The sequence below is a fragment of the Coturnix japonica genome, chromosome 14 (genome assembly GCF_054131305.1).
Source record: "Coturnix japonica strain WE chromosome 14, WE-NBRP24, whole genome shotgun sequence".
In the NCBI taxonomy this organism is placed as follows: Eukaryota; Metazoa; Chordata; class Aves; order Galliformes; family Phasianidae; genus Coturnix; species Coturnix japonica.
Genome location: NC_140676.1, coordinates 17,547,493 through 17,574,292, shown reverse-complemented (window position 1 = coordinate 17,574,292; position 26,800 = coordinate 17,547,493). Strand labels below are relative to the sequence as shown.

Below are 26,800 nucleotides of genomic sequence, written 5' to 3'. Positions count from 1 at the left end.
GTGCAACTTGAGTCTTTTGTCACGTTGTTGCATGCTGGCTTTCGCCCAGCTCTGACATCATCCCTTGCGCAGGAGTGATGGCACCCTCTGATAAAGGAACAGCTCAGTGAAAGTTTAAGGTAATAAAAGCATCCATCATGTAGGATACAGCCAGATGTCATGTTTGTCTTCAGCACAGATGAATTCCCTGATGCTGTAAGGTTCTTCTGTGTCGTGCTCTGTGTTAAAGACTCAGAGGACAGTATCTGTAATGCTCATCATCAACAAGAGGTGTGAGAAGAAATTCAGAGGCAGACCTCATTTTGGGCATACAGATAGTGGAGGGCTTGTTTTTTGGGGTTATGAGCCATGTACACCATAACACCTCCGTGTTTGGAGCATCACCATGTGTTGTGAGTGTGGGGAGGTGGCAGTGCTGTGGGTGGGGGCTGCCTGTGGGCAGCTCAGCTCGGTGCTTTGTCCAGCAGCAGAGAGCTGTTGTGTCTCATAAGCATCCTCAGTGCCTTAACAAAGAGACCCGTCCTTTCTTGCAGGTTCTGTCCCCTTCCCCACTAGGCTGTGTATGGGGCTCTGCAGAATCCCTGCTGTTTAGACACTGCACGTTCACACTGTGTAGTGATTTCTGATTTCATTCAGTGCCTTGCTTTGGTTTATTTCTATATTCATCCTAATTAGGCCGAGGCAGGGCATCTGGTGAAAACACCCTTGTGTTCCTGTAGTTATAGGTGCACGTGTGTAATTAAAGACGAGACAAGCAGTAGGGAAAACTGATTGCAAATGTTCGTTCTGGGACACATCAGAACATCATCCTGAGGCAATGTATGGAAAACTGCATTCGGAACCGGGCTGTTGTGGCAGGGAGCACAGCGCCGTCACACAGGCCATAAAGCATGAAGCACGCTTGGTTTGCAGGCATGAGCTGAGGACAGGTTGCTGTGCTCGCTGCTGAGGGGGATGTTGCAGAGGCAGTCGGGGCTGCACTGCGCTGCTCCTCCTGCCTTCATTTTGTTTTACTTTCAATCAGGAAAGCTGCTTCTCACGAAAGTGTGATACCAATTTAAGTTTCAATTTCCATGCAAAACACCTCGCTCTGTAGATAGAAAAAGCCAGAGCATATGTATTTAAGCCAAAGGGAGGATTAGACTGGAAATCCTGAAAACACTGATTGCTGCCGCGCTCCTGATACAGGAGTTAATGAGAAGCTGGTCACGCAGGTTACTTTGGGAGCAACTGCAGCCAGCATTACTTCTTTTGTGGGGGAAATCCATCCCATCCCTGTTTTACTGTTATAGTTAGCATCTCTGACCTGCCCTGCTATGGGTAGGGCGTTTTGTTCTGTGCTCTCTGCCTCCCTTATTGAGGAGCAGCACAAGCACCAGCCAAAGGCACCTGCTCTCCTGGCCTCCTGGGATGCTCACACAAGGCTCCGAGCAGGACGGGAGCGTTTCAGGGGAGAAGAAGACAGCAGAGAGTCACGTCAAAGGTTCAAATCCTTCAGCATCTCCAAGTGTAGAACCGAGTCCTCGGGGACACAAGACCTGCTGTCAGATCAGCCTCTTTTTGTCTAGATGAGCTGGGATTTAAAAGCAAACATGGCAAAAGCAGTTTGAGGCCCTTGGTTTTCTCCTTGCAGAGTGTGTTGCTGCTCAGCAGTCAGCACTGCCAGACAACCGATCTGTGCAGAGGAAACTTTCCCCATTGTAAGTTGCCTATAGCAAATAACCAGTGCAGCTGTTGTCTTGCAAGGAAGAACATTGTATTTGGAGCAACTCAGAGCTTGAAATGTCATCAAACAGAAAGTGCATTAAGTAGGAGCTGGAGCACTTGGCGATTGATGTGGTGTGAACTAGCAGCAAGAAATGCCTTTTATTTATTTATTTTTTCCCAGTGTATAAATCAAATTAGGGCCGATTTTCAGCTCTTCCGTGTGACTGTGGCTGATGTTCCTGCAGGGGGAGGTGGAGAGTCAGAAATGTCGCCTTTTTGTTCAGCCCCGCTGCTGCTTCTCAGCGTCTCGTGAAGCTGTTAATACCCGGTCGTCAGATCGCAGCCATGAGTTATGGCTTTCTTGACAGCATCGGGATTGTGTCTGATGAGTTTTATTAACCCCAGCTGACTGTAAATAACGAGGAGCCGCACGGGTCTGTCATTTGATTTAAAGGTGTTCCGGCAGCAATTTGCAAAAGGGAAAACAGGGTTCAACGGGGCACGGCTGCGGCGCTGTCAGGAGGGGCTGCAGGAAGCTCTGTCCGTGTTTGTTGTGTGTGTACATTTTGCAGGTATCGGTGTGCACAGACACCTGCAGTGTTACACACGAGCACCACGCGGTGTGAACGGCCACCTTCGGGCTGTCATTTACTGAGCCATTTTTCATCGTTCCTGAGCTTTGAGTCCATTTTATCTCCATTTATGCTGGTTTCAAAGTGCAGGGCTGGGGCTGGGCATGATGAGAGCAGTGTTCCTGTACTAGTTTCACTTCAAAGCTGTAATGTATTTTCCATCACTGGGAGCTCAATGAAGCCTTTGAATACCTGAGAGAGGAGGAGGATTTCTTGTTGCACTGGACCAGCCCAGTGAGGAATGTGTAGGGTGCTTCACTGCTATCAAAGCTGTCTGTCCTTAAATGTAAAATCCTTCGATGAGAGCTTCCTTTCTCTCTGTTTTTTCTACCTCACTTTGGAAAACGCAGTTCCATGGCAGCGGTGTGTTGTTTTATAGTGGCTGTTTGGGGTTGTTCCTTATTGTTTTAGTATTATTTTTCCTAGAGGATGCTCATCACCTCTCTCCCACCAGTTTTCACCCTGTGCTGCTCAAGGCAATAGGGAGAAGCACACAGCTGGTTTCCTCCCTGCCTTTCCCTTCCTATCAGTGTTTAATTAAACACAGTTGTGAAAGCACCAAGCTTCATTTTGGATTGCAACTGCAGCCATGCCCAGCAGCGAGCAGCGAGTGATTGCAGCCCTGGTGATGGTGTCAGCCAAGGTGTTGAGGAGGCTGAGCTGAGAGCTGAGGGATGCAGTGGAATGGGGAATGAACCTCACATCAGCAAGCTCAATCCTGCTTTTGGATGCTAGTGCCAGCCGTGCCCCCTCTGATGAGGGGAGGTAACACTATGCTTTTGCTGCAGCCAAGCTTCCCACTTGGGTGCACTTTGCTACATTTTTTTTTCTTCTAAGAGCAAAATGCTGCATTAGTAAGAGATGTGGGGTGTTGCATCTGTGCTCATTTGTTTTGGAAGTAGCTGTGTACTTTCTCAATGTTTCTGCAGGGTTTGGCTTCACAGCATGTGGGTTTTAGGAGGGGCAGGGTCAGGGCACAGATTAGGGTGGTTTTACCCACATGGGTAGTGCTGACTGCACTGTATCCACGTAGTGATACATGTGGCTAATGGTAATGAAACACTTCTTAAAATCACTTTTCTGAGGTTCTCCTGCCCTCTCCTTGCTCAGTGCGTTGTGCGGGCGATGGGTTATGATGCATTTTGGCAGGGCAGCAGTCCCTTCCCCCTGGAATGCAGTAAGAATCTTCTATGAATTTCTTTGTTTGTGCTTTTACCCCCACTCTTTACACTACAGTTTTCAAAGCCTTTCGTTAAATCCAAGATGTCTCTTTGTTCATATGTGAGCTAAAGTGACCCAATATCAAGATGTGATTTCATAGGAGGGTTCTGGCAAGAGAGAATAACTCCGATTTGATTTCTTTCCACTCCTTTGAGAAAATCCATAACAGGATGAATCTAGTGAAGAGTGATGATAGCGCGGCACTGATATAAACCTGATGATCTTCCCCTGACTCTGTTGGAGTTTCTGCTCTGATGACTTCCTTAAGGGTGTATTGTCAGAAAGAAAAATCACGTTGTTGGGACTGGGTTGTGCAGTCAATCAGTGGCCACCGAGAGAGTGGGATCGGATGGATTCTCAGTCAGAACGCTGCAGAGGAGCTGGTACACCCCTTCACCAAGGTATTCAGTCATGCGTTTGGTGCCTGGCTCCCCGTCACTGTTGCTTAATGAGACTAGGCTGTTGTAATGCCTGAAAAAAGAGGCTGAAAGGTAATTATGCAAGTTATACTTCTCACTATTGTTACCAACTTCTTGGATTATTGAGTTGTCTTTGTCTGGCCCGAGAGCAGATTGATATTCAGAAAATGTATTGGTTTATTTCACCTTTAAAATGGTCTGAACCACTGCTTTCCTGACCTGTAGTCCCTGCTGGACCAGGGCTGTGTTAGAGGTGGCAAAGAGCAGTGTGCTTTGGTGTGCTCTGCAGCAGTCACATACGAGGAACTTCTGAAGGTCCGTATATTGGAAGAAGTGGAAAACTGCTTTGCAGACAGCCCGAGGGATGTGATGGATGCACTCAGCTCCTCCTGCTGAGGCCAAGCTCCTGGACTTCCTCTGCACAGAAAGCTTCCAAGCGGTTGTTTGTGTTCTAGTGTCTAATTAGGGTAAGGCTGCAAATGGTTGCATGCCCTGTGGAGCATCCACTGTTCCCCATCATCCCTGTTGGGAGACTGGAGGGTGCTGCCTCTGCATCTTTCTCTTCTGCTGCTGCTGCAGCCTGGCCTTGTGCTGCTCTGGGGATGCTGCAGCTCTGTGACGTGTGTCACCTGGTTTTGTTTGTAGGTATTTCACGGGTAACTGTTAAACTTGAAAAAATGTAGGGTAGTAGGACTGGCAAGGGTTGAATTGGGTCCTTTCAGAGAGGCACAGGATGTCTTCTGTTCCTCCCAGGTAGGTGGGGGACTGTCCTCAGAGAATGCAGTGACCCTTTGTGGTGGGACAGTCCTTATCTGCTGGCTGTGGGAGCAAAGGTGATGGGGACGAATGTAACAGAAGCATTTCGCTGCTTTTGTGGAGGAACAGGCATTCGGGTGAAGCTGGCTGTGGCTCTGCAGAGATCTGTGAACAAATGGCATTCTTTGCACCTCTGAAAAGAATTCAAAGCCCCGCTGCCAGTCTTTTGCTGCCCATGGCCCCTCTGTGGGGGCATCAGACAAGTTCTAACGTTGAGTCATTTATCAATTTTCTCACAGTTTTTGTCCTTCTGCTCTTCTGTGTCCTCTGTGGCATTCACACCACGTTTGGTTCATAGTGTTTCTCTTAGATTTCTTCAGAGAAAGGGTCAAAGCATTGCTGTTTTCTTCCTTGAATAGGCTCAGGGACTCTGTCCACCTTCAGATTACTTATATCTCCAGATGAATGGAGCCACCTGTTTAGAAAGACATTGGAATTTGGAATTGATTTTTTTTCCAGTTTGTCTTAGGGAAAAAGAAGAAAGGAGGGTGATGTGCTCTCAGTCAGGTGTGCTGCCATTTCCAGATGAGTTTTACGAGCGGAAAAACTCATGTGTTTTCCCAGCTCCACATGGTTATCCTTGGAGACAGCAAAGTGCTGGGGGAAGCAGAACCGTTTGATCCCTGCAGATGTGGATGCTGTTCACTTCTGCATCTCATGGTGGTTTTTGCTTTCTCTTGCATTACCCCCAGCACAGCTCCTCAGCTAACTCTTCTGGGCTCTGCAGATGGTGTCTGTGGAATCTCTGTGCCCGCTTTATCCTTTTCTTTACATTTCTGCATTGTTTCTCAGCAGCAGGGCAATAGCAAAAAGGAATGACAGGGACATAAAGCACCTCTATGGCTCTGCCTGTCTGTACTGGGGAGCGGGCTCTATCCCTCTGGCTTTTCTGTCTATTGCAAGTGTTAATGGTGTTCTCTGATTCTTTTTAACCTCTCAGTAAGACCTATACTATGCCAACTATCAGGCTGGAGACTAATAGGGTGTGTATGTCTGGAGGGCCTTTGAATGTTCTCCATTTAAAACAGATTTCATTGTAATGATAGAAGTTGTTGTAATTTTAAGCTATGATAGTAGGCACAAATGGATAAAGCATACTTTAATTTTGACTTGAATCAAAATCTTGATAATTAAATAGGGCTTATGATGTCTCCTTTGAAATCAGGGTTTACAGGAGGATGTTGGAGCAGGTTCTGTCTGTTTCCATGATTGGTACCGTGTGGTGCCAGGAGGATCCTGCTGTGTGCTGCAGGCAGGCAATGAGCACTGGGAGCCTTTGGCAATGCCACCTCCTGCCCTGAGCTGCTGGGAGCTCAACCTGCAGCTCCTTGCACAGCGCTGTGGGTCTGTGTGCTGCTGGGATCAGGAGGCCCTGCATGGCATCACCAGCCCTGTGGCCATGGCTCCTGCAGCTCTCTTTGCCTCGCGTTGCTTTCTGCACTGGTGTCATAATATTGACTTGCAAACACCCGAGCTTTTTTTGCCAGTTGCTATGGTTACCTTGCAGCTACCAGCATCTGAGCTGGAGAAGCAAGTAAGAAGCAATAGATTCTGAGCATTAATGAAATGCACAGCAGTGTGTTAAACTTCTAAACCCAACATGAGTATTACTAAGCAACATCCGTCCATGGTTGGCCATAATTACTGCTGCAAGCTCCTTCTGGATGAAATACTGGAGTGTGGGTTATGCTGTTCCACTGCATCAGATGTATCTTTCTGCCAATAGCCTTGGCTGCCTCAGAGCTGTGATGTTTCATAGTCACTTCACAGCTTCAAAGAACTGAGTTTGACCTCTCAAAGTTGCTCACACCTTGTGAATGGCAGCATCTCCAAAATCTCCCCTTGTGTGTGTTGCCAGTTTCCTTCTCATTCTCTCCTAGAAACTGATTTTTAAGAAGCTTGGTTTTCTGCCTCAGCTCCGAAGTACCGATCTCACTCATACCCCTCAAGCTGCTGCTTGTGTACCGATTTGGAACCAATCTCATCAAATCAGCATGAGTGTTAAATTAAAATGTAGTCAATGTGCTGCTTCTTGATGCAGTTGGCTCCCATAACTGCCCCAGGAGGAGTGGATGCTTTGAGCATTTAGATGTGGTAGCTTTTTGTTTTCAGCTGAGGGGCCTCGTATACTGTCTCTGTCTCATGCAGTTACCATCATTTTCAGAAATAGAATGCAACTGGGCGCTAGTTGTATGTCCAGACTGTGGGCTTCAAGTCATGATACTGATTGTGCTGACGGGTGCAATTGCTGTTTTCAAATCAGTTGCGTTGAGCTTGTAGACCAGGCAGTTCAGAATTGCTCTCATCCTCTGCTGATTAATCTGATTTTGTGTGTTCTGTTAATATTGTACCTGCAGTGCCAGAGATACCCATCCTAGAGAGGAGGAACTGGTTCATCTATCTGCTGTACGTTCGCAGGGAGTACGACGAGTGCAAGGTAGGAGTTAATTCTGAGACTTTGCACCAGGAAGGATTTTTGCTGCTGTTAGGAAGCGGCAGTTTTCATGCTATGCTGGAGCCAGCTGTGCTGTGATGGGTGTCCCAGGTCATCTGGGGAGCCATCAAAGGCCACCAGGGTCCTCTCCTTTCCCATAGATCTGTCTGGTGTCAAAATAACATCCCTAGTTGGAAGTAAGGACAAGTCCTAACCACCCCCTCCCCTGACTTCACTTGGACTAAGGGGACCAAGAGAGAAACAGCTAAGACAAGGCTTTAATTTTCTTAATTCCTCAGCTGTGTTGAGGATTCATACATGCATTTCCTTAGAGCTGTCCATGAGATGGTGATGTCCCTCTGCTATGAAAAGCACTTCAGTTGGGTAAAACATTTCTACCACTAACAGTGGTTAAAACATTGGGCAAAGCATTTCTACACTAACATTTCTTCTGGGATTGTTTGATTTGGGATTGTAACAGTAAATAGGCTTTTGAAAAAGTAAGTTTATTAAATGCTGTGTTTTCCTGACACGAACACAAGGTATTGAAGGGAATGTGCCAGTGTGTGGGAGGAGGGCTGTAGGAATTGTCTGTTTGTTTTCATAATGTGCAAAGTAGATCTGAAAATACTTTTTTCCTCCTGAAACGCTAGGATTGGCCAGGACTTGTCTCTCTGTTGGAAGGCTCTTGGGGATGCTTAAGAAAGTGGTAGGCCAGAAGAAATGCATTTTGCTTAATTAATGAAGCTGGAGGGCTGTATCATCAGCAGAGCCATTTCCTCTCAGATCTTGGTTTAAATAGATGTAAACAAAAGCTGGGTTGGTAATCTAAATAGAAAGTTGCTGTCCTTTTCTTTTTGGTCTCCTGTTTTGTACGTGTACTGTTGCCACGATGGGATTCAGGACTGTGGAGTGCAGAAAAAAGTTTACAGCTCAGGGAAACAGGGAAAATAGCCATGTGGATGTCCAAAGGGAATGCTGACTTCTCCAAGTGTCCATCAGTCACTGAAGGAAGCAAAACATGGGGAAAAATGGAGATTTTGGCACCGGACCACAGCTGGCTAAATCATCTTCCATCCTTCTGCCCAGACACGAATGTGTGCTCAGAGGCCTGGATTTGTCCCAGAGAAGTTAAGAACATGCTGGGATCCTTCGGTGTTCAGAGGTGGCTGAGCCCCAAGGGGGTCTGCTCTTGGATGGGCTGAGCTGCCCTCTGGGCCTCCAGCTCTCTCACTGCTGATCTGTGGGTCACAGATCTGAGCAGGATGCCCCAGGTGCTTTTATACACGTTCAGGGCTAATATCTTCAGAAATTAAAAAAGTATTTGTCATCTCCAGTGCCTGACGTTGCTGTAAACTTACAATTTCAGTACTCTTTCAATACTCCATCAGCTCTGGTGTTGCCAGGCTTCTGACAGGTTTTGCTGCTTCTTACAGAGACACACTGATAACAGACTGTTTGATTTTGCTGCCCATCAAGATGCAAAGCAGATATCCTCTGCAGCACCCCTTGCTATTGCAGCACAGTCAGGGATATGGCATTTGTGGGGTGATGTTGGAGAGTGTGGGGACTGGCCCTGCTAGGCAGTCGTCATCACTCAGCTTCGCATGAAGTCTAATAAACTGCGCGTTCTGCCTCTTCCCCCTAGCTGTATTTCTGTTATATGTGAGGGAAGGATTATTAAAATTACCAGATGCTTTTAATTAATTAAAATGGCTCATGCTGGTTGGTCTCCTGCCAATGCATCTGATTTCTGACAGCCAGTTAAATAAACTTTGGAGGAAACACTGGGATTACAGATCATCCTTCTGAGCTCCAGGCCTTTCGCTGTGGGATTTTTTGGGTTTAAAGAATTAATCAGCTCCCTCTGAAAGGTAGCTCTCTATTGCCCTCTCTTGCTCTGAGAGGCTGGGCTTGTGCCGCTGGAACGATGTGGTGTATCTGCATTCAGGAGATGCTTGCTTGTGTCCATGGCAAGTGTCTGATAGCAAAGTGCTTTGTGGAGACCAGGATGCAGGTGTGTGGAGGGCTCTGGCTAGGAGATGGGAAGGTGTATACCCCAGGGCAAGAGCAATCCTGGCTGCTTCTTTCTTTTCCTCCATTTAATTTTCTTTTTATGAGGGAAGCTGCTCAATAATAACTCTCTTTACCTTCACCCTGCTCTCCTTGTATGTGCTGCATTTGAGGTTCAATTTCCCTTCTTTTTTTTTTGTTTTGATTATATTTGTCTCAGAGGCAGAGGATGGAGGTACAGAGCACGGCACTTGGCAGAAGTGCCAGGTGAGTGGCGGGTTATTGCTAGCCCAGGAATCCTTCCCCTCTTTGTCTCTTCTACACTGGAGCAAAGGAGGAGGCTCAGAGAGCAGAAGCAGAGTGTTTGCTTCATGGTCCCAGTTTGTATCCTCCCAGAAATCACTTTTCTGGGGGCTTCTTTTACAATTTCAGGTCATGTGTGACCATGGAATAGAGCCAGACTACACCTAAACTGTCAGCTTTATAGATAGAGACAACAAGGATTTACATTTTCATCAGTTTCCTTCCTTTTCCCGTGCTCTCTACATTAGTTCATTCAGCTTCCATTAATTCAGCTACAGTTGCTCCAGTTCAATTTATTTCTTCACAAAGGGCCTAGAGTAGATGCTGTTATCAGCAGAGGATGCTTTCATGGATTTCTTGCAACGTTTTCCCCAGGTGATAAGTAATTATCTTTAGCAGTAGGAATGAGCAGACAAATACTGCCAGGCCTGCAGTGTTCTTGGCACTGTGCTCCTCTCAAGCATTGACCAGTTTGCACTCTTACATGCACTCTTGTCCCAAACATAGTCCCGTGTCTTTGTTATTTGTGTGGCTGCAGTTCCTGTAACTGAAACAAAATCCCTTTCACTAGCTTTATTAACATTACCGATTTTATACTGTTTTCTTACAGTATATTGCAAAAACTAGCTGCAAATTGTATCTTAATGCTGATTTTTCTGAGCATAAGATTAATCAGTGTTTCAGAGACTGAGGTTAAGTTGCCATGTATGTTTGCCCTTCTTTGTTTCAGGCTGTCATCAAGGAGCAACTCCTGGAGTCCAATGGGAGGTGTGAATATGCTGTCTATGTTCAAGGTATGGCACATGAGGCCTCTGAAAGGCTTCCTTTGGCTAAAGCCGGTTACTTTTGATACAAGGTACAGAGAGCAGTTGGGGACAAATGAAAGAAACAATTACAGAATTCACATGTAAATATTGTCTGGCCCTTTTTGTAGTAGACAGACTAAATTTTCTGTTTTCTCTGAATTGATGAGTTTGTCATCTGTTTCAACTCGGGCTGCGGGCTCTTGGCTGTTGATGCACTGCCCTTCCATTGGGTTGTGTTTTGAGTGCTGTGAAAGGTGTTACAGATGTTTGTTTTCTGTTAAAGCAATGTGCCTTGGGTGACCCATCTTACTCTATGAGTATCTTCCTCTTCCTGTCTACCCTCTGTCCTCTAAGAGGTGCCCCCAGCACTTGGCCTTGCAGTTCAGAGGGCTGTGTGTCATCTTGGCAGTTGCCTGGGGTGGGAGAAAACAGAATTTTTGCCCAAGGGCGTACTGCAGCCTGTGGAATTAGGAGGAGAGTGATCCAGACTGCATCTTAATGAACAGTTGGCCAAGGCTTTAGGATGCCTAAACCGTAAAGAACAGAAATGTTTCCAAGCAAGCATGAGTCCTATGCGTGCATTTTCCTTCTGCCTCAAGTTGCTGCGAGAAGGGGAAAGACCAAATGAGCGTTGTTATAATGTATCTGTACTCCCTGTTCTTTCCCTGCTGTCAGAGCCACGCTTTTCCTGCAGATAATGGACTAATTTGCCTGATATATGTTTTCTTACAGCTTTGATATTTCGCTTGGAGGGGAAAATTCAAGAATCTCTTGAACTGTTTCAGACATGTTCCATTCTGAACCCTCGAAGTGCTGACAACCTCAAGCAGGTGGCGCGATCACTGTGAGTGGTGTTTGATTGTTTCACTTTGATGTGCCACCCAGGACCTTCCACATTTTGTTTTTCTCCCAGGCATCAAGCAGAATCCCTGGCTGCTTAATTCCAAGCATGCTTCCTCCTTATCAACACTTGAGTTGCTTTCCAGAAGCGTGGGCTACCCTTTAAAGCACAGTCTCTGTTATCTGCCTGGCTGCTATTGTTGGTTGTTGGATTTTTGTTTTGTTTTTTTTATTTTTCATTTGTCCTTTAAGCAAGATAAATAGCACACCAATTTCTAGATCCAGAGCTAAAGGTGATGCCAGGAGCTGTGTACACTTGCCCTGCAGACCCCTTTCTGTCTCTGAGTGTGCTATTTGCTTTTGATCACCTGTGTTTTCCCTTTGAGACATAGGCAGACTATGGAGCTTGCAGATTCATTCCTTGCATCTCCAGTCACGTAACAGAGCGTGGAATTGATGACCTTGGGCCCGAAAGGGAGCAGTGCTGACTTATTGCTCAGATTGCAAACTTCTCAGGGCTTCTCACTCCGGTCTCTGGAGAATTAGCAAATAGCATCATTTCTCAGTGGCAAAGGTGACAGTGGTTGCACAGCAGGGTTTCAAAGCAAGAAAAAAGTAAAAATGGAAATACTTTTACAGGTTTCTTCTGGGGAAACACAAAGCTGCCATTGAAGTGTACAATGAAGCAGCTAAACTTGATGAAAAGGACTGGGTAAGTGTTCTGTTGCTTTGCACATTAATGCACAATGCTGGTGGCTCTCCATTTTTCTGAAAACAGCTGCAGATGCATTCCAAGCAGAGGTGAGCTGGTGCTGCCTGCACTGTGAGCAGACGGGGAGCTGCAGGGCTGAGAAGCATCACATTTTAGCATGGGCTCTTGAGCACTGAGGCTTTGCACCCTCTGGTTTGAGGGTTTCAGCCTTGCAAATTTCAGACTACACATCCCACACCTTGTCCTGGGGCACAAACAGGCAACATGTTTGAACTTTGCTATCAGTAGCCATTTATAGTACAAAGAGCTAAATTACCTTAAGGAAGGTATAGAAAATGCTTCCCTCTGTTAGCTTTAAACACTGTTATCATTAAAACTCACTTGAGTAATTGGGAATCCTTTAATAATGCACAAAATGAAAAAGATTACCCTCAAGTTAGCTAAAAGAGTTACTTCTTATCTACCAAGCATTACCTGCTTTGAAAAAAATGTAGGCTGGTAAGTACAGGAGCAATAATTAAATCAGCTTGTTTCTCTCAGGAGGAAAAAAGCGTAAAGGAAGAACATTGCAGAGGGAAGTGTGTGACAGGAGGTGAGAAGAGAGAGGACACAGCTTTCAGTTAGTTGTGGACAGCCTTTTGCAGGTGACCCTTTTTCCTGCAGAAGTGTTGCTTCTAAGACAGACTTGCTACGTGTGATCTTATTTGCTAAGACATCAGGCTCTTGCTGACTTTAGCTCTGCTTCTGGTGCTCAGTTGATCTACAACTGAGGCTCACTGCAAGGATCCATTTGGTATTATTTTTCTTGTCAGCTCAACCTGTGCCAGTCAAATTGGAAACCTTGTCATGGATCTTCTATGAAGTCTGTGTTCCCTTAGCTGGCCTGGCTGCCTGTAGTATGTGCTTGGCATGGCTGTAGCTTTATTCCCAGCTGCAGCAGGCACATTTCATTGGAGGTTTTGGTTGTTTTTTTTTCCCCACAGCTGGTTTGATACTGGCAGTAGGGCCAGCCTGTGCTATTCTCTTGTGGTATTATATTCTACAAGCCATAGTAACCGGGAGCAGCTCTTTGATTCATTACTGTTCTCCACAGATAGAGAGACTGCATTGAGGAAAGTATCATTCTGAGGGGGTTAATGGGTAAATAAGGAAGTTTCCTATTAAAGGTCAAGTCTGTCTAAACTGATGAAGTTTACCAGAGCAGAAATGAGGAATTGTGGACCCTGCTTTTCTGCTCCCCAGGATGTGCCAGGGTAAGGAAGGTGACAAGTAGCTTGGCAGTTACACTGCTGGCAATGAATTAGAGGCATGATGGTTCCCTAGAGTGTCATCAGTGTGTTTAAGATGCCAAAGTGATCTTCCAGCTGTGTTGCAAACATGTTTAAACTGCCCAAGATTCTGGATTTCAGCCCTTCTGCTGCCTGACTTCTGTTTCTTGGGTTGGAAGGGACCTTAAAGATCATTTGTTCAGCTGAATGCAGTGTTGTGCCGATCTCTGAATGTACAGGTAAGTGAGGAGCCACCTATAACGACAGCAGGTGTCAGCTTCAGAGATCTCACTGGGAACTGAGTCGGAAAACAGCCTTTCCTCATTCTCCAAAGAGATCTCCATCATTCTTTGCCTCAGGCTCTGTGGGCTGTAGTCTTGTGAGTGCCATTACATGTAAGCTCTGTAGGTTCCTGAAGCAGCTTGTTTTTGTAGGTTTATTTGAACAACAAAGCAAGCTTGTGGGCAGGTACAGAGGTCTCCCTGTCCAGCGATGACTGTTGTCAGTGGTAGGTTGTGTAGCATGCATCTCAAACCTTATGCTGGTTTGGTTTTGTGTTGTTTCTTACAGGAGATCAGCCACAACCTGGGTGTGTGCTACATGTACCTGAAACACTTCAACAAGGTAATGCAAATACTCATCTTACCTACATGACAAATGGAAGACAGGGCTCCCAGAAGTGTCACTTTGGTAGTTTCAAGTGGATCCTTTGCAACTATTGGTGTCAAGGAATTGTTTTTCTCCAGTGTTCATCTCTGGATTCAAAAGATAGTGAGCTGTGTCTGTTCTCATCTGTGTGTTGAATTGGGTAGTGCTGCTCATGCTTTGTAGTCAGTAAAGAATTTGAGTGGAGTTTTGGTCCCTGGGCCGAGGTGACATTCCTCTGTCTGATTTGGCTGTCTGTGCTTGCTGCTGGAGTAAGCGTTGTAGTGAGGAATAAGCTGTAACATACCTGTAACATAGGTATTAACCTAGCAGATCTGAAGCTTCCCTCTTACCAACTTCAAACACAGGAACTGTGGTCCTCTCTTCCTTGGGAGGTCATTGCCTCTCCAGGTGGCACACTTTGAGCCAAAAGGTCCCAAAAAGCATATGGTTCCTGGTGGAGAACTTGTTTCAGCCCTTAGCTGGGTTGGGGTTGCTAGCAGGGCTCTCTGAGCTCAGTTCCCTTTCCCTAGCTGCTGTGGATTGCTCTTGGGCTGCTGCTTTGCTCTGTAATCACTGATTATGTTTTTATTCCCTGTGGTTGTGTGTTTAGGCACGAGACCAGCTAAACAATGCCCTGGAGATGAACAGACACGATCTGACTTACATGATGCTGGGAAAAATTCACCTCTTGGAAGGGGAGACTGAGAAAGCCATTGAAGTCTATAAGAAAGCAGTAGAGTAAGAAATATATTTTTATTTCATTTTTTTTTTCTCTTATCTAACTGTGTGCTAGGAGGAAGTTGATGGTATCCTAGATTTGAATTTAGGGCACAGTTAAAAAGTTAATGGGGGTTCTAGTGTTTCTGTGCAAAGCAAGCACTTTCCGAGCTCTCTGACTGTCTCTGCTCTCAGCTGTAGTCCTCCTCCTGCTGACAACGTGTCAGGGAAGAAGGTAGCTGTTGGAAGGTCTGCCAAGAAAATGTGGAAAACAAATGGACAGATATGCCTGGGAGCAAACATATCTCAAGCTGACTTTGTAAATCCCAAAGGCTTATCTACTGAAAAGATTTCACCCCAGCTGTCTCTCTAACCCTGACAGTCTCTCAAAAATCAGTTGTTGGGTTTCACATGCTGTTTTTGCTTGGAGTGATTTGTGTTTGAAGGAGAGTGAGTAGGCAGAAAGGAGATGGGCTGGTGCCCGGTGAGTTTCTCCCACCCTGTCACTGCTTCTCAGTTTTGATCTGTCTTGTTTTAGGGCATTCCCGAGTTCCTGATTTAGCAGAGCTTTTAAAATGTGGGCAAAGCAGTAAAGGAAAGCGGGAGTGTGCCAGAAGCCAGGGGAGGCTGTACAGTTTGTACGGGCTGTTTTTGTATGCTGTTTCCTTACACACCTGCTTTTGGCTGCTGACAGTATGTTGGGTTGAGTAGACATTTGGACTAATCTAGAATGTTTATTGTGTAAGCAATCCTTGCTAAGCATCTTACCAGCTTTATATTAGTTATCTCGGTGCCCCCTTCTCTCCCTTTTCGTTTTTTCTTCTCATCTGCCTGTGACATTTTGCCTGCTGTTAGCAGCTGCAGGAAAGTCTGTCACTGCTCTCTGGGTATGCACCACCAGGCACAGCGTTTGCTCTGGTTGAGGTGCCTGTGTGGTTGTATGTATTAGGTTTTCTAAGATTTGATGGTAAGGTAAGTAAGGCCTCAGATGTACAATGTCCTTTTGTACTTTGTTGTTGTTGTCCTTTGCATCCTCTTTATTTAATCCAAATCATCTGGGAGTGGGCTGCATTTAGAAGCATTCACAACATTGCTGCCTGAAGCTCAGACTAGCAGTGAGGGTTTGGGAGTTACTTACAGTAATTGAAAACACTAAGGATCTGTTTTTCTCAAGCCTTGCTGTGCTGAACAGCAGCACGTATCATCAGGGATGTGTGAACTACCAGGGCAGTGCCTGTCTGAGCACCATGGATGGCAGTGTAGCACAAGGCTGTGGTGAGCAATGTGCAGCTTGGTATCTTATGGCAGAATGAACTGCAAGTCTGGTGATGAGCATGTAGAATCCATCAGAAGCGCTGAGGATTGCCTGTCACACATGGCCCAAGAAGCTGGCGGTGGATTTACAGGATGTTTTATGAGAGACAGTGGGAAATCCCATTTTCTATTTCCAGGTCACTGATGCAGGCTCCCTGTGAAGATTAATAAAACCACATTATCTTATTATGCCACCAGATCTGTTTCACTTCCCATTAATGTCCGTAAGGCATTGTGAAAGCTTAGATGTACTGTTGGTCAAAGGAAGTCTCTGTGATGGTAACTGTTGCAATATTTGGGTTTAATAGTAACAGTTAATTTCCTGGTGTGCTACTGATATAATGTGGCACAGTGATTCTGTTTTTACCTTGTTCTAGTGGGGCCAATAAACAGTGCATCTCTCTGGCTTTTGTATTACAGATTTTCTCCAGAAAATACAGACCTCCTTACAAAACTGGGGTTAATTTACCTGCAGGTACTGAAAACTGTTAACTAGTTATTATATGAACTTAATTATTTGGGAAATGATTGGTTAATTTCTGTCTTCAGTTGACTTGCACACACTTCTGTATTTCATGTGGCAGTTTGCTTTTCTGTGTCTTCCTTTCTCCTTTTGCTGCTAACAGCAAATTGATTTCCTGGATCTGAGCCAGAACAGGAATTCTGTTTGGCAGCTGCCCTCATTCTGTTCTAAATCCTCCAAGTACAGTCATTACCTTGCTGCTGGAGCTGTCATCCAGCAGGTTCATCTGCTACAAAAGCAGCCATGAAATGGTTAGCACCAGTGCACCATAGTGCAAAAGAAGGGAGACTTCTTTCCATGTGAAGAGCACCAGGGGCCCTCGGGGACACTGTGGTGAAGGAACTGGGGATCTGCAGAACTGCAGCTTATTTTACGGGGGAGGTAAAGGAGCAGAGGGAAATCAACTTGAGTTCGCTGTATAGAAATGTCAGAGCACAAAGAATGCAGAAACCTTTGTTGTGCTTGGAACAGTGAATCCTGCTCAGTAAAATCCATTTTTAAATATTCATTTTGTACATAATCAAACAGGAATGTGTGTGTTTCATTAAATAATGGGAAACACTGTAAAATTCATTTTTCCGAGTCCTTGTTTTTAACAGAACCAGGAATTCTGGTGTCCAGAAGGTGTGTTCTCTTTCTAAACCCCTTATTGCTGCACTTCTTGTGTCCATTGCTTCTTTTCCAGCTTGGTGATTACCAGAAGGCTTTTGAACACCTTGGAAAGGCGCTCACTTACGACCAGGGCAACTACAAGGTATCAGGAGTGGAAATGAACCAGATGAGTGATGATGAGATGCCCTCTTAACACTTAGTTCCAGTATCAAGCTTTGTCATCCATGTCCTGGGGAGGCTGAAAAGGATCATGCCAAGAAAGCTTTCTGCAAAACTTGCGCCTATTTTAAACAAATGATGCTTTCTTTGCAATGAAAGTCTTCTGGGCATTGTTTCAGAAATCCCAAGACCTGTACCTGGGTCACTGTGACTCCTGAGAGCATAGGGACAAATGATGTTCCATTGTGGTGTTTTCCCATTTGCTGTTAATCCTGTCTGTGCTTCCAGCTGTTGAATACAGGTGTGACTTTTCCTTGGCTCTGGTCTTGAAAGCCAGGCTTGGCATCTAGGTATCATTTCTGATTGTGAAAGTGCTTCCCTTTTTGGGCATGCTACTTCATTTCTCTGTGCCTTGTTCTCCTCCTGTATGACGTTAGCGATGTACAATGTGCAATGTGTGGTTGACAACTGTTGCATGAATACAAGCCAAATGCTATTGTGAAAACACCTTTACACTTACAAATTTTACTTGTCACGAGGATCGCTTAGCCAGCTTAGTTTAAATATAGCATGTTGCAATTGCTTGCCTTCCCCTCCATGCATATTTCCATTAATTTGCAGTACCATGCAGTCAGTGTGAACTAGGCTGGCTTTGCTTGCTTGCTTTTTATTTTTTAACTCTCCTGTTAAGTTACACCAGAACTATTTCTGTCTGTACTTGTTGGTTAAACAAAATGGAGTACATAGATCTTCTCATAGAGTTGGGCTCTAGAGGTGAGGTATCCTGCACCTCAGAACATACCTTATGCACTTCTCACACTGTAGTGTTTCTGAGACAGTTACAATTGAGATAAGGCAAGAAGTGGGCCTGAGTCCCTCTTTGCTCCTCTTGAGATAGCTTTAGTTTAGGAGCTTTGTCCCCTTGCCTTCTTGTTGTGCTTGGGGAAGTGCATGCCCTCAGCTGGTCTGTCTCCTTTTCTCTTGAAGGCTACGTTGGCAGCTGGCAGCATGATGCAGGCCCATGGGGATTATGATGTTGCCCTCTCCAAATACAGGGCAGTGGCCAGCAGCATGCCTGAAAGCCCTCCCCTGTGGAACAACATTGGGATGTGCTTCTTTGGCAAGAAGAAATATGTTGCCGTGAGTGTGGTTTCCTTTTTCCTTTCACCTGTATGAACCAAGAGCTCTGCTGGGGCAGACAAGAGATCTCTCTGGCTGCACTGCTGTGTGGCACACTTCTTCCTTTACTGCAGGCTATCAGTTGCTTGAAGCGGGCAAACTACTTGGCTCCTTTTGACTGGAAGATTCTGTACAATCTGGGCTTAGTCCACCTCACACTGAAGCAGTACGCGTCTGCTTTCCACTTCCTCAGTGCTGCCATCAACTTCCAGCCCAAGATGGGGGAGCTGTATATGCTCCTTGCAGGTAATGAAATACTGTTACCCAGCTCTCGTGTGTTTGGTGGTCTTCTGCCTGGAAGATCAATGTTATACAGAGGGAAAGTTTGGGCTGAAGTAAACAAGTATTAGACACAAGTTGTATTTGTGAACAAGTGACATTCAGTATTATCTTAAAAGTGAAATCCTTGTGAAGCATCATCTTGTATGTTTTCCTTTGGTACAGTTGCTCTGACAAACCTTGAAGACATTGAGAATGCAAAACGTTCCTACGAGCAAGCTGTGGCACTGGACAAGTAAGTCTTAATCATATTGGTCAGTTCTTCATCACGTTGCTGTTCCTTCCTTTACCTGTTTTCCTTCATGTGCTTTGTCCCTCTCTCCTCTGACCCCTAAATGGCTTACACTGGGGACACATTTTCTTCCAGAAGCAGTGCAAATTAGTTTTAAAACCTTCTTTTTCCATTCAGCTCTGAGAAATGAAAGAAAACTTATTTGAGACCAAATGAAAGCTGGTTTTCATTTTGCTGTTTATTTAGCGAGTCAAGAGATGGTGACTTTGGATTCCAGTCTCCCTTCCCGGGAATATGGAGCACACTGAGTAGACCATTCATCCCGGAATATTTTATAACAGCTTGAGCACTGCACAGAGCACCGAGAGGCTTTTGGGATAAAGCCTTTCTAAACTGACAGAGGCAAGATTTTAGCTGGAAAAATGCAAGCAAAAAGATGATACAAAGCATATAAAAGGGACCTTCCTCCTCCATTTTACAAGCAATGTCAGTATCGGGAACCTAGCTATTAAGACCAGAGCACCTGCTTTCAGCAGTGTTACAATGAGCCATTACCATTGCTTCAGGCAGGAAAAAACCCAGAGTTTTGTCTTAAATCTATGAATAGTTTTGGCTGCCTGGGTCTGCTTTTTCTTTACCTTTCATGTTTTACCTTTCAGGTATTAACTAACAGGTGATGCTCCTCCCCAGCTTGCTGCAAATTTTGGAGCAGCCAGCACAGTGCTCCTGAGCCCAGCAGTATGTCTGCTGGCAACAGAGCTGCAGGGCAGGCTCTTTCCATCTGCAGTGGTCACCACGAGGTGGTATGTGTAAGGAAAGGCTGCTCCCTGTCCCCTTCAGCCTAGTCTAGACCAGGCTTCATTCTGAAACTAAGGAGTTCTGGAAGTTTCTGCTTCACACTGCACTGTGAGAGCATTTTGCAGTTACGCTTCAGCCCTTCCTACCAAAATGACTGACCAGCCTCCAGTCGACTCCTCTGCCTGGCTTTCCTGGTCAGAATTCCACGCCTTGCAGGGGGTGCAGAAGCTGAAGGTTGCTCAGACATAAGCCACAGGTTTCTGTGCTTTGATCATAGAGAAGGAATTGAAATGTAGCTCCACGACTTTGCCTAAAGGTTTGGCAGTAGCAGGATGCTACAGCTTCAGTTTTACCAGGAAAATAAAACCCGATCAAAGCAAAAATGAATCCTGACTGTGAGTGGCTTCTGGGAGGAACATCCAGAGACTGTGAGGCCTTGTTCAGCTGATGTGCCATGTGTTTCCTGCAGTCACTTAGTAGCTGAATCCCTGTCCCTACAGGTTTCCTTCTGTGGCAGGTTAGGAACTGCCTCGCCGGGATGCGTTTTGTTTTTATTGCAGGATTGGTGTTCCAATTCCTCCACTAAAGGAAATCCAATGGTTATGAATGCTATCAGATTTCTTCTAATGGTCTCTTCCTTGCAGCGCTGTCATACAACTTAGTGTGGATGGATGGCCCTGGCCTGTAGATGACACTTGCTATTTATTGAGCGGTAGCAGCAGCCTTCCCTCCTGTGCCTTTCCCCAAGGAGGCGCGGTGCTGGAAACTGGATGGCTCCAGCTATCCCTGCCGTGCTCCAGGAGAGGGCACCAGTCCCTTGCTCATGTTTCTTGAGCAAAACGCACAAAGCGTCCCTTAGTCCCCTGTGTGCAGGGATACACGTCTGCGCCTCGGTCTGGCCACGGGCGGCCTCTGCTTTTCCAGGGCTGAGCCTGGGTGAGAAAGCAGGAGCTCCTGGGGCAGGGCCTGCGCCCACCTTGCATTTTACTTTGGCAGACAGTACCTGTGCGTTTTGTTTCTCTGAATGTTCCCCTACGGCACCACACACACATATGGTTTTACTGGGGGAGGGAGCGAGAAGAGGCAGGGGAAATGAATTGCAACGTGTGTTCTGTAGTGTGTCAGCCTGTAAAATACCATCAGTGAGGTGCTGCCGCTGGCCTGACCCACCTGGAGCGCTCTCCTACCAACTGTCAGAGCTGCGGGGAACTGAGGTAATCAGCACAGAGATCACCCCCATATTGAACACATACATCCTGTATTTACTGCAGGTGCAATCCCCTTCTCAACCTGAACTATGCTGTGCTGCTGTATAACCACGGGGACAAGAAGGGGGCCCTCTGCCAGTACCAGGAGATGGAGAGGAAGGTCACTGCACTGAAGGAGAGCAACAGTCTTGATTTTGACCCCGAGGTATGTGCTTAAGAGTTGTCAGCAGGAACTAAATAGCCACATTAAGGCTGGCAACAAACAAGGGGGAAGTTTGACTTCTGAGTCCAATTATTAGGAAGAATTCTGCTTATGAGATTTTCTAAGTAGAGCAGTCACCTGCTGCGAGCTGTGTGCTTCATTTCTGCTCTTTGAAGCCCAGTTCTTCAATCAATATGCAGCAAGACAAGATTCCCTCTTAATTAAGGGAATGAATTAGCGGAGATGTTTCCCTCAAGCACCAAGGCAGTTAGCAGCCCTGCACACAGCTCTTTTTCTCTGTTGACTTCGTTGTTGTCTGAAGTGTCGCTGTCTATGAGAGTCTTCTCTATTTGTTTCTTGAGAAGATGGTGGAGGTTGCCCAGAAGATGGGAACTGCCCTGCAGGTCGGAGAGAGCCAAGTCTGGACGAAACCTGCTAAGGAGTCTAAATCCAAGCAGCGAAGCACACCATCAGGGAAGTCTGCCAACACGCAGCAGCCGTTGGGCTCCAACCAGGCCTTGGGTCAAGCCATGTCCTCAGCTGCCAGCTATGGGAAAAGCATGCAACTTCCACCAGGTACCTCTCTTTTGCATCTCTGTGAAGTGAAACCATGGGAAGGGAGAAGAGAAGAGAAACCTCCCTCACTTTGAGTATGGCATATGTTTAGGGAGGTATTTACTTGCTTACACAGAGCTCCTTTCAGCCTTATAAGGCTTAGGCTTATAGCTGTACATGCTGCAGCTTGCTATGTGGGAGCATCTCCTGAGCCATTGCTTGCAGCCTGACCTCCTCTCACCCCTCAGCTTCCCAGGAGCAAAGCACTAGAGATGCTGCTCAGCACAGCGATGTTCTGTCACTGTATGTTTTGTTTCCTGTGGGTTGGCACAGAAGGAAGGTTGTGTAATCCAGGCCATTTCTGTGGCACCCCTAAGGACCTGCTCCATTTCTCACGACAGCTGAAAAATAAAAGCACACGGGAGTTGAGGCGTTAGCTGAAAGGCCTTGTCATCCACATCAGCAAACCTGGCTCGTAAGATTAGCTGTCAGCTTAAATGTAAGCCTAGAAACAGCTTCAGCGTGGCAGTGTCCTGTTTTGATTTAGTTCTGTAAGTTGCTGTTAACCACGGGGAAGCTCTCTCTGAGACCTCTAAAACTGTGAGCTGAGAACTGCACTGTGGTTTTGGTTACAGTCTGAGTACAAACCAGACGCAGTGGAACTACTTTCCAAAGCTCGAGTTTCTTCTCGCAGCAGCCCAGCTGAACAAGAGACTGCCTTAGCTTCTCTTCAGCAGAGCTCCAAGTGCTGTCATGTCTCTGGCTAGGTAATTTGCAGAAAAGTTGAGTGCTGTTATTAAGTTTCATGCTAGGCAGAAGAAATCAGAAAAAAGAAGAGCTGTGGTCAATTTGTGTCTCTGTGTTGCTTGGGGGTGCTGAAGAAGACACAGAGTGTATGCAGTCATCCTGTAACTTCTCTCCCCAGGTGCCGGAGCATCAGCTTCCCTTGCAAAGCCTCCCTCGCTGCCCCTGGAACCAGAGCCAGGCTCAGAGCTGAGCCCAGAGGAGACCTCAGCGCCAGCAGAGGCCGAGGAGCAGCGGCAGCAGAATCACAAGAGTCGTCAGGCAGCAGAATAGGATGGGCTCGAGGCAGTGGGGGCAGGCGTGGGAAATTCCAGTGCTGCCTGACCTGTGGGGCAGGGGACCTGTCCTCCTGACCCGGAGAGGCTTCACCCCGCTGTCAGTTAGTGTAGATGCGGCATTTCTGTCAGTGATTTTAGCGTGAGGTCTCTGCCTTGTCCCAGGAGTCACGGCAGCAGTCAGAAGAGGACGCTTCATAGTTACTGTGAGTGCAGTCACACCTCACTTCCTCAGTTGGGAGGACGGCGGCTCTGCAGGGAGAGTGCAGCAGCACAGAAGGCAGCCAGCCCTACATTCCAAATTCTTTGCTGAGAAACAGGGTGAATGAGGCTCAGCAGAGCCCCGTGCTCCTGTGATTCGAGTTCTTCCTTTAGAATTAGTATTGCCCAACGTGGGGGAAAGGTTGGTTTGCAGGGAAGAAATGAAGATCTTTTCTGAGAAGCCTTGCCATGCTCAGCTTCAGTGCTGAATTTGTTTTAGTAAAGCAGCAGCCACGTTCTGAAGGACAGAGTTATGGCCTCTTGTGAGAGACTTTGAGGAGATTCAGTTCTGCGAGCTGCAAGAAGGCAAAGCGGCCCCATGGTGAGCAGAGCAAAGAATCTTAATGCCCCTGTGCTACTGAGATGTTTGGGAAGTGTTTGTATCCTCAAAGATTAAAATCTGAGCCTTCCTTTCTCCGCTCCTGTCAGTTTTCTTGCATTTGGATTTATCCAGAGCGTGATGCAGGCCTTCAAAACAACTGTGCTGGGGAACTAAGCTGGGCCCGTCATGCTTTACATAAGGAACCAGTAACTGGGTTAAGTAAGCGTGGTTTTCACCCTCTGCATACAGAGAACTGTGCTGCTGTGGGACTTGGGATTTCACTTTTCCAAGCAGTTCAGCACTTTCTGCCCAAAGAAGCTGTATCTTCAGGAGGGCTCAGCTCATCTGCTAATTAGGCTGATGAGCTTTTAAAAATACAGCTTCTGTTTCATAATCAACACGTGCGGTGGGATGAGGTTTGTGATGGAAAGCTCTCTGCAGCAGCCTGTAAAACAGCATGACCCTGGATAAGTTAACATCCTCCAGCAGTGCTTTCTGGCTGGCTGCTTTTACCCAGAGCAATGGTAGTGTGTTTTTGGGGTGCAGCAGGGACCCGAAGTGCTGCCCTGCCCCCCAGGGGCCACTAAAAGTGGGATCCCTTTGCTTTGTTTTGACTGACAGAACTGCCTGCTCACCTCAAATGTGGCTTTTTGTTTCATCCATCCTCTGCTGGTTGGTTCTCTGTCAGTCCATCCCTGCAGCAGCACTCCTGTAATGCTTTCCTTGTGCTAGGAGCAAAAGGAAACAGAGGTTTTGTGCAGCAGCCGCCAGTTGAAACAAACCAGACAAACTGCAGTGTAATTTAGGTACAATGCGGCCTTTTTATTTGCTTTTAACTTTTTATTCTGCAGATTACTGCAGTGTAAGGGGAGGCCAAGAGTGTGGAGCAGGGGTGGGCTGGGAATGCTCTCTAGCCCCTAAAACCTTTGTTCAGTTTGTATTTTTCTGTACCCATTGCTTGTCATTGTTTGGGCTCACTGTAATGTGTGTCAGGTTTGGGAAGTTCCAGTACAAGGAGCAGCGGGCGGAACAGAGCGGTCACAGCATTGCTGATACAGGCAGCTTTACCCTCCAGATATTTGTTGTAAGCAGGGTAAGGTAACTTCAGGACTGAGGCATTAAGGAACTGCTGTGTGGGAGCAGCCTCATCCCACAGGTGGCTGTGGGAACCAGGACCACTGCTTTCAGAGTATGGCCTCCATGTGAGGCTCTTTGCTCACCCGGCCCCACCTGTACCAACTGTTCCCTTTAGGCTGCTGGGAGCTCTTTCAGGGCAGGTGCTATGCATTACTCCATGGGCTCTGCTGCTTAGGGAGGCACAGTAAAGGTGTTCAAAATGTTCCTTCAAAGGTACAAAGCTTTATGCAGCTGATTAACTCTTCTGTGAAAAAGAACAGTAGCACCATGGTACTCTTTGGATTTGAAGGGAGCAAAAGGGAGCGTCATGTCTGAGGAAGTGTTTTTAAATATGTAATTATGTTGGATAATAAATATGACTGCAGTCCCTTGTGCTGTCCCCTCTCCTCCTCCTGGGGGCTGTGGTGGCATTATTTGCACACAGAAAAGTCATGGTGTATTTATAGAGGCTTTCTGTGCTACCTGGAGGAACAGTCCCACCTCACTGCCACCACTGACTGAAATTAGGCAAGGCCTGTACCAAATCACACATGGAACTTGGAAAAAGCTGCTTCTGGCATCAGCTGTAATTCTTACTTTGGTGTTGACTTTATTTTTCCCTCCTAATTGAGAACATAAGATGGAAAAGAATAACAAGCTCAGTTTCCAGGGAAGCAGAAGCCACCTGCTTTAGGACATTTTGTTTCCATTTAAAAGAAGTCCTTCAGTCAACATGGTTACATCAAACTGCTACAGGAGGCGGACTGTGAACTGACTTCCTCTCAGGGAAGAAAACACAAGACACTGCAGCTCCAGAAGCCCAGCCAGCAAGACCTTGCTTCAGCCAGGAGTAATTCCTGTCCCCACACCGTGCTGGTGTGGAGGTCCCTGAGACAGTGGGATGTGGGCTGACACAGCACCCCCAGCTGCTCCCTGTTTGCCCACTTGTGGTCATGGGCAGACAAGGTGGGGTAAGGCAGACCCTGCCTTGCATTAGAGATGAGCTTTGGATGTTTCCCTGTTGGGAGGGGCAAGGACTTTTCTGCAGAGGCAAACAAACCTCAACAGTGAATGAAGAACGGTGTGCTTTATAAAGTTCCACACATAACCACACCACAAAAGGACACATAATACAACAAGTAGTTCATCAGCCATGACTGGTTTCTATGAACAGTTCAAATCACTGTTTTCTGCTGTGGTTCTTGAGACAGGTGAGCTTTGAATCCTGTTTTAACCAGGCTGCACTGAGCAGTTCTACTGGGATCACGGGTGAGGTTTTCAGAATATCTGTTTCCCCCACTTGCATTTTAATGCGATTGTTCACCCTTAACTGCTGGGATTTGTTTCCTTCAGCTGCTGTGTGTTCGGGGAAGGCTGGCAGTGGGTTCAGCTTACAAAGGGACTGTAACAGCTTAGAACCAATGCCTCTCCCAGGTTTCTGGCACTGATGATAACGCTCAGACATGCTTGTTTCCAACCTGCATCCATCGATTGCATGAGAGAACTTTATCTGACATCTCTGAACAGAGAAGAGAGAAACTTTTTGTGTCTGCAATAAAGTTTGGCTAAAGAGTTTTGTCAGCCTCTGCTGCTGGAGGGGAAGGCAGACAGGAGCGAGGTCCGGGAGGCAGAACACGCTGCAAAGAGGTTTGCTTGTCCCCAGCCACTTAGATCTTTGGAACAAAGCACAAACACAAGCTTGTGTTCCCATTTCCCTCTCTTAAATCCTCCTCCCTGACTGTGGGATGTGAGACACACTCAGGCCCTGCTCCAGCTGTTTCAACCAACAAGCCTACAGATGTATTTATTTTCCCCCAAAATGAAGCTCCTACTGTGCTACGATCAGGAGATCAGAACTTTGTACTCGTATCAAAACTTTCACTGCTTCAAGCCACTAGTTCTCCAGTCCATTAGAAACTGTTAAGTACTCTTAAGACAAACAGGCCACCAGAATTCCAGTCACGATGTGCTTGTGTTTCACAGCAAAAACAAAACAAACCACCCAAGAACTAAAAGCAACAGTAATGCAGTGGGGATAGATAGAAACACCAGCCCAGGGACAAGTTCCAGCCCTCCCATTTAAAGGTACTTCACATCTATCAGTGCATGAAAGCAGATTGAATGAACGCCTGTAACATTTGTGTTGAGTACAAGTGAAAGTTACCCTTGGGACAGTTACCTGACTGTAAACAGCCAAAATAGGCAGCCACAGCCCAACGAGCCTCCTGTCAGCAGACGCTTATGGAAGAGATGGGAAGCAGAGCAGCAGGAGCATCGCTCGTGACAGCTGTGTGTATTTGGTTTGCTTTCATTTCCAGCTCCAGATCCTACACCGCCTGGTCCGATGCCAGGGAAGCTGCTGGTGGTCCCAGCCAGCCCCGATCAAAGGTTACGAGATGCCCCACTAATGGCCTCAGACCTCTCA

The 26,800-nt window shown here is 46.5% G+C and overlaps 1 protein-coding gene across 4 annotated transcripts in view; it reads left to right on the top strand.

Moving 5' to 3' along the window:
* Positions 1–23,352, top strand: part of BBS4 (Bardet-Biedl syndrome 4) — a 28,397-nt gene extending 5,045 nt beyond the window's left edge. For 2 of the 4 annotated variants that reach the window (XM_015872374.3, XM_015872377.3), the window contains 14 exons: positions 7,153–7,232; positions 10,276–10,339; positions 11,084–11,195; positions 11,831–11,903; positions 13,742–13,795; positions 14,430–14,557; positions 16,271–16,325; positions 17,059–17,127; positions 18,132–18,284; positions 18,398–18,569; positions 18,768–18,837; positions 20,904–21,045; positions 21,408–21,618; positions 22,523–23,352. In XM_015872374.3, coding sequence (XP_015727860.1) covers positions 7,153–7,232; positions 10,276–10,339; positions 11,084–11,195; positions 11,831–11,903; positions 13,742–13,795; positions 14,430–14,557; positions 16,271–16,325; positions 17,059–17,127; positions 18,132–18,284; positions 18,398–18,569; positions 18,768–18,837; positions 20,904–21,045; positions 21,408–21,618; positions 22,523–22,674 — 1,535 coding nt within the window. In that variant the 3' untranslated portion in view covers positions 22,675–23,352. The remainder of the gene's footprint in view (positions 1–7,152; positions 7,233–10,275; positions 10,340–11,083; positions 11,196–11,830; positions 11,904–13,741; positions 13,796–14,429; positions 14,558–16,270; positions 16,326–17,058; positions 17,128–18,131; positions 18,285–18,397; positions 18,570–18,767; positions 18,838–20,903; positions 21,046–21,407; positions 21,619–22,522) is intronic. The other 2 variants (XM_085515989.1, XM_085515990.1) reach the window with 1 other exon arrangement.
* Positions 23,353–26,800: the final 3,448 nt, after the last annotated feature.